Below are 13,071 nucleotides of genomic sequence, written 5' to 3' on the forward strand. Positions count from 1 at the left end.
CCAAAAATTTTCACTTAAAAGGTTTATTTTAGCAGCTCAGTTTTATCACATTCTACTTATTTGTTTAATATATTTATATTTGTTCTGCATAGATGGCATATTAACTTTTATAGTTGACTTTTTCATTTGATATTTGCTGCTACCTGGCCTGAAGAAAGAGTCAGGAGGATAGATAAAACCCGCGTGGTGGAAATGTGGGGCAGCAGTTTGCTTCTCAGCAGAACTTTACTGTCATGTGGGCTTCAGCGTCAGCTTTTCTTCCTCTTCTTTCTCAAATCCTGAACAGACGAGAGATCTTCCCTTGGGATATCGAGCACAACACTTACGCAGTTCTTGGATGACAGCCTGACACTTAGATTCCATGTAGTTGTTGGCTGAAAGACAGATACACAGACCCTAGTCATGATCTCATAGGACTGGGGCACAGGGAGGGTTAGATCTGAGCTTCCCAGTCCTTTTCACTTTGTTGTATCTACAGACCTGGAGGAAAGAGGGTGTAGCCAAGTCCACTGAATTCTTTCTGATTTAGAGACCCATCAACAGGTTAATAAGGAAGTATGATGTACAAAGTGGTCGAAAGGTATTTTTACATATAATTTCCTTTTCTTTAACGCTGATTACTTACATGCCTTTTTCCAGGGCAGTGGTTTTTAACCTCCTCTCTCTCTCTCTCTCTCTCTCTCTTTCTCTCTCTCTCTCTCTCTCTCTCGTGTGTGTGTGTGTGTGTGTGTGTGTGTGTGTGTGTGTGTGTGTGTTTGGTCACTAATCCCTTTTGTTAATTTGGTGAATTAGAGAAATGCAGGAACCATGCACATTATTTTGCACTCAGTTTAAGGTGGCTGCTGAACCTTCCCTACCAAGTCTGTGCATTAGGGGTTGGCAAACTGCAGCCTCAGGGTTGAATTCCACTCTTTTTTACAGCTGAGCTAAGAATGGGTTTTGCAAAAGGTTGGAAACACACACACACACACACACACACACACACACACACACACACACACACACACCAAAGACCTCCTGACTTCCAAATCCTAAAATATTTCTTGTTTGGTCCTTTACATAAAACATTTGCAGATCCCTGCTATACATAGACCCTAAGTCAGGGAGGACTTGACCTAAAGGTCCTAGGTCAACTGCAGGTGATGAGTCCCCCAGTACTAAAATGGGGTGCATGGGAGTTAGCCTGGGATAGGAAAGACAATTCTGATTAGAAAGAGAGTATGGTTGGGTGGCTAAGTCCAGGTTTGGACCCAGACCAAAGGGGTTCAAACCATCACTGTGCCCCTTAATAGTTCTGTGACCCTAGACAAGTTACATAGCTTCTGTGTTGATTTCCCTATCTATAAAAATGGGTCACAGTAGTATCTACCTCATGGGTGCAAGGATTAAAGCTTAATATTATTTAAAGCCCTTACAACTGAGCTTGTCATCCAGGGAGTACTTAATGCTCACTCTTAGCCCTTCTAGCTCTCAATCCACCCACATTGTAGTGAGGGGGGTGTAACCCGTTCTAACTTGATTTGTGTTCTCCTTTAGCTGTATGTTGCTAATTCAAATCAGGTAAGAATCAGATAGAATCAGGTAAGAATTTATTTGGGAGAAGAAATTGGGAAGAACATTCTTTTTTTTTTTTGGCGGGGGTGCCACGCTTCGAGGCTTGCGGGATTTTAGTTCCCTGACCAGGGATTGAACCCGGGCCCACGGCAGTGAAAGTGCTGAGTCCTAACCCCTGGACCTCCAGGGAATTCCCCTTCCTTTTTCTTAAATTTGGAGGAAGGGAAGAAAAGGATGAATAAAATGGCATTATTATTATACATTAACATTTCAGATTAAAAGATTTTAAAAATATTGCTTACACCATAAAATGAAAAGTCCAAGAATGAAAGTTAAAAGTCAAAGGAAATATACAGACAAGGGTTTTATTTGGTGGTGAGTCTTTGGGTGAACTCTGAACATTTTTCCCTCCTCCCTTTCTATATTTTAGTGGGCATCCATCTCTATCTATTACTTTAGTAATGGGAAAAAGTTATCCAAAAAGTCAGTTTTCAAATTCAGATAGCCTTGTAGCCTTTTCTGTTTGTTCTGCTAGTAACCATTTGCTGATTTAAAAAAGTAAAATCCTCTAGCATATGGTCAAATTTATCAGCTTATTTAAAACAAAATGGACAAATCACTGACATCAAATACGCTTTAGCTGATTTACTTTTGCCTTTAAGAGTTAGCTGCCTGAATGCCAACTGTATGTTCACCCCTTCTAACCTGACTGCTTTTAAAAAGTGAGTTGTCAGCCACAGTGCAGTCTAACCAACCCATTTAAAACTAGTCTTTTTTAAAAAGGACTTTGTTCAGCTTAGTAATTCTCAACTCTGGCTGCACATTAAAATCACCTGGTTAGCTTTTTAGACTGATTCCTGCCCAGACCCCACCCCCAGAGAGTCTGATTTAACTGTTCTAGGCAAGTGTTTGAAGCCCTCCAGGTGATTCTAAATGTACAACCAGGATTGTAAATCCCGAGCTTAGGTCACGCCACTTTTTATTTTCTGCCATCCTTGAAGACACAGTGAGGAAAATCTTTAAGATAAGTTAGTTACAGAAATATTACATTCTGAGAGGAGTTAATATAGTCTGCTGATAAAAAGAACAATTGTTCTCTTGTTAGTTCACAGATAAAGTCGATAAATATAGAAAAGCATTTAACATACTACCTTGTAAACATTTCTGTATTTCACAGGCTTGTTTCTGGCACGGATCCTTCTGCGGCATATCCAGAAAACTAAAATAAGAAAAATGATTTTTATTTTGTCTTTTATACATAAAGACTTTAAAGCCCCTCGATGGAATTTTCTTCTGAGACAAGCAGTATGCTCTTACAATTGCTGGAAAACAATTACACTAAAAAATATTCTTCCTGCTCATAGGATGAATTAACTGTATTTTTATAATATTCCATTTGGCTTGGAAGATATAAATAGCTTTACATAGGGAAAAAAAACCCTTGACTTCAACTCATCTTGACTATTGTAAACCAACGTTGGGCTAGAGGAGCCGGTGCTGCAGCCTGACAAGTCGGCCCACTGCCCGGCTCTGTCACTCAGAGAACCACTTTTGATAAATGATTTAACTCCTTGAGCCTTTTTCCTTATTACTTGTGTGTAAAATAGGGATCATACCTACCTGAAAGCATTGATGGAAGGATTAAACGTGATACAGTATATAAAGTGCATAGAACAGTGCCTGGAAGGCAGTAAGGACTCAACACGTGATAGCTATCATTCCCAAGATTTTTTAAAAAGTAAAACCTTTCTTTTAATGTATATAAACTGCTATGAGTATTTTAACTCAGGAAATTCTTTATCAGGTAGTGAATCAGCAATATTTGGTGCCATTATTACTTCCTGAGAAAGGTGCTAGGTAAGCAGCTAAAATGTTTTTTGGAGTTCTTACAGAAACCAACTTATTTAAAATATTTGTAACCAGAGAATAAATTTAAGTGCCCACGATTCTGATCAGCAACTTCTAAAAATTTGAAGACACAATTTCAGAAAGGAAAAAGGCCCAGGAGCCTTTGTAGCTAATTTCATTAATGCAAATGATCTCCCCCCCCTTTTTTTTTTTCTCAGAGCCCCCTAAGTTCTTAGTAGATCCAAGTTAGGTCAGTACTGGGATGGGAAACACTGGAGCAAAACCTAGGATATTTACAGGATGGGAGAAGGAAAGGCAGGTGAATTGCTGCAGGGCAAATAAGCGACAAATAGATGTTGATGCTGCTAGGAGCTGCTCTCTTCTCTCTAAACCAGTACCAAGTCCTTGGTGGTCAGGGCATCTGTTCTGTGGCAGGTGCTGACTTTTGTGGGATTCATCAGACCCCAGTTCCAGCTGATGATGTCCATTAACGGCTCTACGGCAATTTCCAAAGGAGTCAATTTCAAGTTACGTATCCTAACTAAGTGCTTTTGTTGACTTGCTTTCTGCCTGCATAACCCTTTCTCTGCAGTTCCACTTTCGGTGTTCTTCATGACCCTTCCTAAACTTCTGTGTTCTTGAGCAGTTTTTCAACCCACTCCCTCCCCCCAGGCCCACAGGTGGGTGCACTGCAGTGGTGGATGACGTGATTGCCATATACTGAACAGAACAGAGGGGCATATCTTCCTAGAATCCCAGCACCTGGAAAAAAAAGATCATTAAAATCACCACAATCGAATAGGGTGAAAAAGAAGAAGGGGGGGGGGTGGGGACAGGGGAGAAAAAGAAATACATACCAGATTAATCATCAGGCAAAAGCTTAAGCAACAGCTCCTGTACTCCCCTGACCTGTCAGAAAAAGAAAAGTTTATAGAGTACTCTGTTATAAGGGTCCCAGTACAATGAAAAATTATTAAGCAACATGTGTACCATTAAATGATGCTGGATCTGCCACAAGCGAGAGTTGTTATCCATGTAGCGCTCCTCGGGGTAGAGTTGCCACATGAGAGGTAGCTGGGAGGTGAGAAGGTGACTTGGCCTGGCTGCGTCACCTAAAGGAACCTGAACTTGCTGAACTCGTGCCCTTAGGAAACTCGTCTCCTAATGGAAAGAAACGATCAAAAATAAAACCAAAGACTTCAGGATATTGAGACTGGTTAGAAACCAAGTTGCTTGAAAGCAAAAATCAAGAAAGAAAGAAACAAAATGTAAACAGTTACCTCTTCCAGGACGGCCACCCACGTGCGCTGGTGTTCGTCGCGGTAGATACCCTCTTGGTGAACCCAGAGGTGATCGGGTGGAGCCCCCACATCCTCTCCTGCCATCCTGGGCTTTGGATTCCAATTCTAGCCCTGCTTTTCTCCACCTAAGCCTGCAGCACCCGCGCACAGGACACAGGTGTGACTTTTTGGGTTGGAATGAACTCACCAATGAGCAAGGTGACCTGGTACTAGCAACCACCAACTAGAAGCAAACCTCATCTATGTCTATTTGAACAGCCTAAACAGAACTGAGGACGTCTGAAGCTCCCTGGCAGACACTGAAGTGACACTCAGGCAGAACCTCGGCTGATGCTGCTGACCGCGAAGCACTCAAGAACTCTGCTAGGTGAGGGGTTCCGTGGAAATGTAGGCCTAGCGCTACAGGAAGCCGGGCAGTGGTCTCACAGTCTCTGCATTCAGCAAGCAGCATCTGACAAAATGTAGTGAGCAACGGAATATGCACAGGAGTGCGCATAAGGGCACACTTATTTGGGCAGGAAAGCAGTATAACAGACACATGCATGCCATATTCTCCAGGTAAAAGCCCCTTCCAAGCAGTTTCCATTTTAAAAGGTAAGACTGTGAAGGTCAAATCATGTAATGTGCATGGCTTTCTAAACTGAAATTAGAAGTTTGTTTTAAGGGCAAACGACCTATTTATCAGTTTGCTTAGAAAGGTTACTTATAATGGCTAGGCATTTCCAGAAGGGAGTTTTCATTTTAGGGAAAATACTTATGGTCGCATCATGGAATTTTTCAGTTGCAACAGACCCTGGGGATCATGATGATTCAGAGCTGAGAGACAGCAAATGACAGTCACCCATCTAGGTCCTTGTTTCATTTTAATAATGCTTCAGGATGTCATAGGAGCCCATTTTTCCATAGACGCGTGGGTTTAAATTCTGTTTTCCCAAGTCAGAAGGTCAGAAAAGCCCATCTGCCCTTTGCGAGGTGTAAAGGAAGCACACCTTCTGGGCAAACTCTTTCCATAATGCAGACTCAGCTCCGACCCCATAAGGAGCCTCCGCCCAGGTCTGGGTCTCATTCAGGGCCTCACAACAACTTGAGCTGCATTTTACAGGAATGAACCTTTTGGAGCCAGCTTACAGCGTCACAGCGCACTTTCACTGGGTGTCTACATTGGGCAGAGCGCAGACACGGCACTGGGGGATCTGCTCCAAAACCAGAGGCCTCCTATTCCCATTAGGCGGCCTCTAGGTAGGAGAGGGACTGCAGCACAGCTTGGGAGGTTGTTAAACCCTCAAAATGAGATTGTCAAGAGGAAACGAGATGCCAGAACACAGGATGATGCCAGAAAGAAGAACTAATTGAGCTGAACCGAGCCTTCTTTTCAAGAACAACAATCTGAGTCTGAGTTGTTGTTGTTGTTTTTCCTTAACATTGTTAGTTTACCTTCCCTAAAAGGTAAGTGGAAAATATCTTTTATAGACTTAGGAAATGGTCTGATTGTAGTGAATAACTTATCAGCATCACAGTTGCCTCGCCCATTGCACCCTGAGTGGACCTGACTCCGAGCCCATCGTAGCTTTTGTCTTATAGGGCTCTCTCATTTCAAACTCACCTAAAGTGGAACACCTTCTCCTAAACCAAATCCTGATTTCTCGCAGTGGCAACACAGCCTCTCCTGATCCTGCGGACTCAAAACTTGTGAGTTGTCGTGGACTTCTTCCTCTTCTTCAGTTGGTGCACCCCACCTGTCACCATTTCCAGCAAGCACCACTATCACTGTACTTGAGACCAACTTTCCCCCAACACCAGGTTCATCATGTCTAGCGCCGTATCCTTGCTCTCGCTTTCCACTCGCCTAATGTTCCTCCCCGGGCCTCTCTGCCTATCTCAGTACTATTACCGCAGAGGGCAGGTGCCTGCCTTCTTGATGAAAACTTCCTGCCTCTTATGAATACTGTAGCATTTATGTCTAAACTAAAACTCAGATTTGACCGCTAATTATAAATTGCTTCACATTTTGCTCTGCTTATTTCACAAGTCCTGTCCGCCCCCCCCAACCCCAGTACAGTGTTATAAGCACCTCAACAGAAGGAATAATACAGCACTGGACACCCTCAGCCTCAAATACTAGTCAAACAGTGTTCCTGTGAGTGGATGGATACGTATGCTGAGTAGAGAGGGGAGGCAAAGGCCACATGAGCATGGGTAGAGAGTGACTCTCTGGGTCTGTTATATAGCTATACATTATTTTGTTCAAAGCCATTTTTTTCCATTTAGCAGATACAATTGTTCTGCCTCTCTTTCTCCCCAAGATTTTGGAAAGTAGAGATAAAAACAAAACCCAGTAAATACTAATGTCAAAATAAAATATATTAAAGTCTGAATTTTGAGTACAAAAGAAACACGTGCCCCCCCCAAAGTAGAAACCAAATGTTAAGGGTTTTAGGACCATCTCAACTTCACAGATAGGTCCTAGCAACAACTAACACGTTGACACATTGACATTTAAATCTGTTTTGAATGAAAAGCAAAATTTTACTGGTTATACCGACATTAAAAGGAAATAATTCCACTGGCATAGAGGGCAAACAAATTGGATGCTCTGAGTTAGTAAGAATCACTACAAAGAGGCCTATGAGTCACTACAAAATATTCTCAGAAGAAAGGCAGCGTGGTGTGCTGCTGTGACCCGAAGGACAACATGCTGGGCATCAGCAGGATGAACCTGGGAACAAACGCCAGCACACAACCCTGGACTTGCATGCGCTACCAGAGACAGCGTGAAGGCCCAGCGAAAGGCAACTGCAGTGATCAAGGGACTGAGAAGCTGCCCTGTGAGCACGAATCAAGAGCCTCAGCAGAGAAAAGCCAAGGCTCAGTGAGAGGGATCAAGATCAAAGCCACAAAATCGCAGGTTGTATGAATGGAATACAGTTTCCCTAAAAGTGATCCTTGGAACACTTGTCCCTAACTTTTTCCTTGGTCAAATAAGTTTGGGAATCTTGTAGAATCATAAAGCATGTAAGTACAGTAAAAGCTCTGGCAAGTTATGCAGTAAAGAACCTTTATTTTAACATTCCCCAAATTTATTTGACTAGAGAACTTTCTCCTCCATATGACAGTTGTGCACAAAATCCAGGACCCCTTGAACTAAGATGAATCTCTGAAAACCTCGAGATAAACTTAGGCACAATGTGCAATACAAAACACAGAACATAAACCTGTTCCACTCAACTCAAGGAATACTACCAGCTCCAAATTCAAATGGATTCAAAAAAGTGTTTATAGGGAATTCCCTGGCGGTCCAGTGGTTAAGACTCTGCGGCCCCAATGCAGGGGGCACAGGTTCAATCCCTGGTCGGGGAACTAAGATCCTGCATGCCGCACGGCGCGGCCAAAAAAAAAAAAAAGGGTTTATATACCTTTATTACCCATGAATGCACTAAAAAAGATTGTCCCCGTGGGGGTTACCTTGATGCCACAGCCAGGGACCACACTGGCCTAGACAGAATATTTCTTAGTAAGGCAGTTTGTAAACTATGTTTTAAGTAGACAGACCACACAGAAGGGCTTGCTTAGGTAGGTAATGCAAGTAAAACCATTATTTTTCATTTACAGAATGAATTATTTTGTGTCTTTTAAAAGAAGTATAATTTGGTTTAATTTCCAGGTGTTTGAACAGTTTTTAAACATGAATCAGTTGAATACACTTATTTTATTTGAAGTCAGTTAATAAACTTATCTACTTACAATGGGTGAAGTTACCAAGCCCTGGAGTCAGCCCGGCCTGTGTATGAATGCTGATTTTGCCACTTACTAGCTCTGTGACCTCGGATAAGTTAAGCTCTCTACACTCCAGTTTTCTAAGATGTCAAATGAGAATTAAAGAACAAATTGATCGTAACTGTCAGCGCTTACCTAGCACTTCCTGCATGTTTATATATTGACTCTTTTAATCTTCACAGTCACCCATTAGATGGATACTATTATTACCCCCACATAAAGATGAGGGAAGTAAGGCACAGAGAAGTTAGCTAACTTGCATGAGGTAACACAGCTAGGAAGTTGCAGAGGCTGATTCCAATTGGGGCAGTTTACACATACAAGGTATACAAATGCTTAGTAAAGTGTCTAGCACATGATAAGCTTGCCATAAATGTTAATAGTTTTTTCTACTCCAATTAAACTTTAGAGCTGTAAAATGCAGCCATGAGCATTATAAAAGTTAGAGAATATCATTGTGGAATACGAGATTGACTAACACCAACCATAGACAAAAGGTGTTTTTCTTCTCGAAGCTGCCTAAAAGTGCTTATAAACGCAAGACGTCCCATCACAAAACATAAAAAGAAGAACAGCCATACTTGCACCATCAGCGCAGGGCATACTAGCCGCGAATAGCCATTGAAAATAATATATGCTGTAAAATTGAAGCTTAAGAGAAAAATTAGATGGGTCCAGTGTAATTGCACACTTGACATTTCGCCCCAGCTTCATCATTATCAAAATTAATCATGGAAGGATGTGCAATATGATTCTTAAACATTAGGTAAAAATGGAGGTTGCTGGCATGGATGTTCCAGATAGTTCCACTGGACGTGGGCCCTATTTGTGGGGAGATCGGGGTTGGAACTGACTTGGGAGAAAAGAGCAAAGCATCAACACCTCCAGCAGCACCCTGGGCATGTTCCCTTTCCAGTACTGCCCTGTCCGCCTGTCTCCCAACTACACACGGAACAGAGAAGCAGATCAAACCCACAGAGGCACTGACTGGCCGTGGCGGCAGCACGGCATAGATTTTTCTTTGGTTTCGAATCGTTCCCAGAATCCGCGTGTAATTCCTAGCCTCGGGAGTGGGAGATGTGTACTGTCCCCTATTGCATGTTTATCACACCTCAAAAGAAAATTACTTTTACATATAATTTCACCAGGTCTGATATCACCGAGACAAGGCGAGCTGAGGAAACTTGTGCATATCTGCTGCGATCTGCGATACATCCGACCTCGAACAGAAACTTCAGTTCCCCTTTCCCCTTCCCTGTATCGAACAAATAAATACCTAAAAGCCTTTGGAGAAAGTAGCAGCCGCCAAGCTTAGGAGTGATACTTTTTCAGACACAGTATAACACTGTTTCTGCCAAGAGGTTACTCACATGAATATAGTGTTTCTTGGGCTAATTATCCGCCTCGAGAGCAGCGAGGCTACAACTTCAGGTCACCCACCCCGGGCCACTCAAGCCGGGATCGGGACGTGAGCCCGGGGCGAGCCGAGGGGCATTCCGGGCCGAGGTCACCGAACCGAAGTTACGGGGCGCGGGCCGGCCACCGGAAGTGGTCCAGGGAAAGAGAGTGGTCCCAAATTCAGGGCCCCTAACTTGGAAACAAAACAAAATAAAAGAAAACCTTAACTCAGGACCGAATTTCAAAAGAGCGTCCCTTGGGCTCGAGAGGCCGGCGCGCGCGGCGATGCCGCCTGAGGGAGGTCCCCGGAGCGTGTAGGCCGCGCACGGCTCTTCTCGGCGGGCGGGCAAAATGGGCGCCGGCGCTCAGGAGGCGCCGGCCCGGCCGTCCGGGCGCTCCTCACAGACCACGTCCGCCCGCGGCCCGAGAGCGCCGCCTCCCTGCCGCCCCCCGCGCCCGGCCCGACGTCCAGACCGCGGCCGGCCACCGCCCTCTGCCCCGACGGCCACGCCTGCCCCAACCGGCGCGGGCGTTTCCCAGGTGCCGCCGGGCCGGCCCCGCCCCCGCGTCCCAAGCTCCGCCCCCGCGCGCCCGCCCGCCCCGCCCCGCGCCCCAGGCCCCGCCCCCACGGAACCCAAGCGCCGGAGCAGCCGGTTGGCCAGGCCCGAGTGGGCCCGAGGCGGACGTGAGCAGGACCAGACCAAGATGGCGGTGCAGGTGGTGCAGGCGGTGCAGGCGGTTCATCTGGAGTCGGATGCTTTCCTAGTTTGTCTCAACCACGCTCTGAGCACAGAGAAGGAGGAGGTGATGGGGCTGTGCATAGGGGAGGTGAGTAAGTCAGCCAGTAAGCCCGGCCGGAACCCTGCTGAGCAGCCCCACCGTGTCGCCTGGTTGGGTGTTGCCAGCGCCCAGGGCTGCGGAGGCCACAGGCACTCCTGACTCAGATCCTTGGACGTATCCTTTGGATGGTCCTGTCGCCTGGGCCCCGTTTCCTCGCGTCGCTTAAGGCTTCTTTACCCTTCCGCAAGCCACCAGCGATCCTCCTAAGCCTCGGGGAGTGGGAGGGGGGGAGGGATGGGAGGCTCGCTTTTTCTTGTAGTCTGTGGCTTTTCTTTAGATCTGGAGTTATCACCCCATTGACCAAAACTGCAAGTCAGATCAGAAAGACGATCTTTTATAATGAGGACATCAGTGTATCAGGAAGCAGCTGACCACGATTAGGGCCCCTAGCCTCGCCTCCACTCTTCCCTCTAGGATTCATTTTGAGGGTTCGGTTCCAAATAACCCAAGACAGGTGAGGGTTTCCAAGAATCCCAAGTTTCCACTGCATTAAATATTGCAGAGGGGTGAAAGAGGATGAGGAAATAGAGCTTACTTGTTGGCAATCCGAAGTAAGAATTCTCCAGTCTTTCATGCCGGTGTACAGGAACACATAACCTAATTTTCATATTATCTGCATCCATGTACATCTAATACACTTAATGTGATCAATAATGTTTTCTGCTCTTTCCCACTCTAGTTGAATGATGACCCAAGGTAAGACTATATTTGTTTACTCCTCTTTTGATCTCTTTGTCATTGTTAACTCAAAATTATCACAACTTTCGCAATGTTTTGTACAGGTTGTATTTTAAGTTACCATTATGACTGTGGAGCTCCCTCAAGAACACAGTTTCAATTCCACCCCAACCCTGAAAGTTGCTTTCCACCTTACTTTCTAGTAGGAGGATTTTCAGTTGAGATATGTATGATCCTATGTGAAAAATATGGTTGGGGGAACCAAGATCATAAGTGAACCTGTGAAAGCTCTCTGTGGCAGATGATGTGCATATGAGGAGACATTTCCCCCTATTAATCCATTTCTCTATCTAAATTGTCAATGGCTTTCTGCCTCCCCCTGGTGGACCCTACAGTGATCTCAGAGATCCGCAGCGGCTTGAATGCTTGAGGTGGTGAAAGCTTTGGTCTACCTTTATTTAAACGTCAGAGCACAGCAGTTTCTCCTTGTCAAACTCACCTCCTTAATACCCAGGATTATAGGACTTTAGCTTTGCCCATGAAAACTATGCACTCGCCACTTAAGCATATGTCTCAGAGTCCTTCTAACAGACATATGAGCACAGCTCTAGCCTCAGTTTACTTTCCCTCCTCCTCCTTTGTCTCTGCTGTTTCATTGCAAAAACTGCTATTCCTGTTACTTTGCTTTAATACCTTTTTATATTCCAAACCTCAGTTCCCTTTTTTTCTAATTTATCCCCAAAAGGAGTGACCCCAAATTTACATATACTGGAACTGATATGCGCACAGTTGCTGAAAAGGTACGTGTGCTATAATTTTGCATGATGAAAACTTGCACTTGGGGAGGGATTTCTGTATTCTGTTTGATGATCTCAGCCAGGGATTAACCCAGTTCATGCAGACCCACATTTGGCTGGGTGGGGTGTTCTCTCTAGGAAAATCAGATGAAGAATCTACTCAGTAGGAATGGGACCTAATTTTCTATTCTTTCTAGCGAATTATTATTACTTGGTCAAGATGAGTAACCACTGTCAGCTCTCCTCCTTGCTATCCTCTGCTGGGTTTCTGGCCCTTCTCCCATCTTCCTGGAGACCTTGGCTGGTTCACATCCTTGAGATCTGGTTCACATCATTGTTATCTTTTTATCCCAAGTCCCAGTATCTACTCAGGCAACCCCTCTCTGCTTACAGGCAACCTGTCTGCACTCCCGCCCTGCCTTTCCTTTCCTTTTTATTTCTTTAATATTTATTTATTTATTTGGCTGCACGGGTCTTAGTTGTGGCACGCATGATCTTCGTTGCTGCGTGTGGGATCTTTGGTTGCGGCATGTGGGACCTAGTTCCCTGACCAGGGATCGAACCCGGGCCCCCTGCATTGGGAGTGCGGAGTCTTAACCACTGGACCACCAGGGAAGTCCCCCTGCCCTGCCTTTTCTGGCATGCTCGAGCTTTTATGGTCGAGTATAATGCTTCTCAACCTAATTGTGGTGTAGGACCAGTTAATTTTTTCCCAACCTGTTGCAGACCAACATTTTTGTAAAATACAATAAAAATAAATTATGTCCTCTTCTCCCACCAAGCAGACAATGGAGGTGATAAAAGCTATCAGGCAACAACTCCATCTAATTATTACCCCCATGTACAGTCTTCCCAAATCAAGGAAAGAAGTCCACTTCCTA

General features: G+C 44.7%; 3 protein-coding genes across 9 annotated transcripts in view; 1 reads left to right on the top strand and 2 right to left on the bottom strand.

Annotated features, from left to right (window-relative positions):
• Positions 1 to 7: 7 nt before the first annotated feature.
• Positions 8 to 9,986, bottom strand: CMC4 (C-X9-C motif containing 4). Of its 2 annotated transcripts, none has more exons than XM_082447908.1 (3): positions 9,848 to 9,986; positions 2,706 to 2,773; positions 8 to 374 (listed from the first exon to the last, which is right to left on the bottom strand). In XM_082447908.1, the coding sequence occupies exons 2-3, from the start codon at positions 2,761 to 2,763 to the stop codon at positions 232 to 234; spliced, it is 201 nt and encodes a 66-aa protein (XP_082304034.1). In that variant the 5' UTR covers positions 2,764 to 2,773; positions 9,848 to 9,986; the 3' UTR covers positions 8 to 231. The 2 variants fall into 2 exon arrangements, with proteins under 2 accessions (XP_082304034.1, XP_082304035.1); XM_082447909.1 differs by lacking the exon at positions 9,848 to 9,986 and adding an exon at positions 3,700 to 3,833.
• MTCP1 (mature T cell proliferation 1) lies at positions 2,706 to 9,985 on the bottom strand. 2 transcript variants are annotated; one of them, XM_082447907.1, is made up of 5 exons: positions 9,848 to 9,985; positions 4,683 to 4,834; positions 4,393 to 4,563; positions 4,260 to 4,311; positions 2,706 to 2,773 (listed from the first exon to the last, which is right to left on the bottom strand). In XM_082447907.1, exons 2-4 carry the CDS (start codon positions 4,785 to 4,787, stop codon positions 4,264 to 4,266), a joined length of 324 nt encoding a protein of 107 aa, XP_082304033.1. In that variant the 5' UTR covers positions 4,788 to 4,834; positions 9,848 to 9,985; the 3' UTR covers positions 2,706 to 2,773; positions 4,260 to 4,263. The 2 variants fall into 2 exon arrangements, with proteins under 2 accessions (XP_082304033.1, XP_082304032.1); XM_082447906.1 differs by lacking the exon at positions 2,706 to 2,773 and adding an exon at positions 4,030 to 4,164.
• Positions 9,987 to 10,506: 520 nt separating the features above from the next.
• Positions 10,507 to 13,071, top strand: part of BRCC3 (BRCA1/BRCA2-containing complex subunit 3) — a 70,613-nt gene continuing 68,048 nt past the window's right edge. The window contains exons 1-3 of one of the 5 annotated variants that reach the window (XM_082447884.1): positions 10,507 to 10,703; positions 11,395 to 11,411; positions 12,139 to 12,193. In XM_082447884.1, the coding sequence (XP_082304010.1) occupies positions 10,581 to 10,703; positions 11,395 to 11,411; positions 12,139 to 12,193 (195 nt within the window). In that variant the 5' untranslated portion in view covers positions 10,507 to 10,580. The remainder of the gene's footprint in view (positions 10,704 to 11,394; positions 11,412 to 12,138; positions 12,194 to 13,071) is intronic. The other 4 variants (XM_082447886.1, XM_082447887.1, XM_082447885.1 and 1 more) reach the window with 4 other exon arrangements.

Source organism: Balaenoptera physalus, assembly GCF_965194825.1.
Source record: "Balaenoptera physalus genome assembly, chromosome: X".
Taxonomy (NCBI): domain Eukaryota; kingdom Metazoa; phylum Chordata; class Mammalia; order Artiodactyla; family Balaenopteridae; genus Balaenoptera; species Balaenoptera physalus.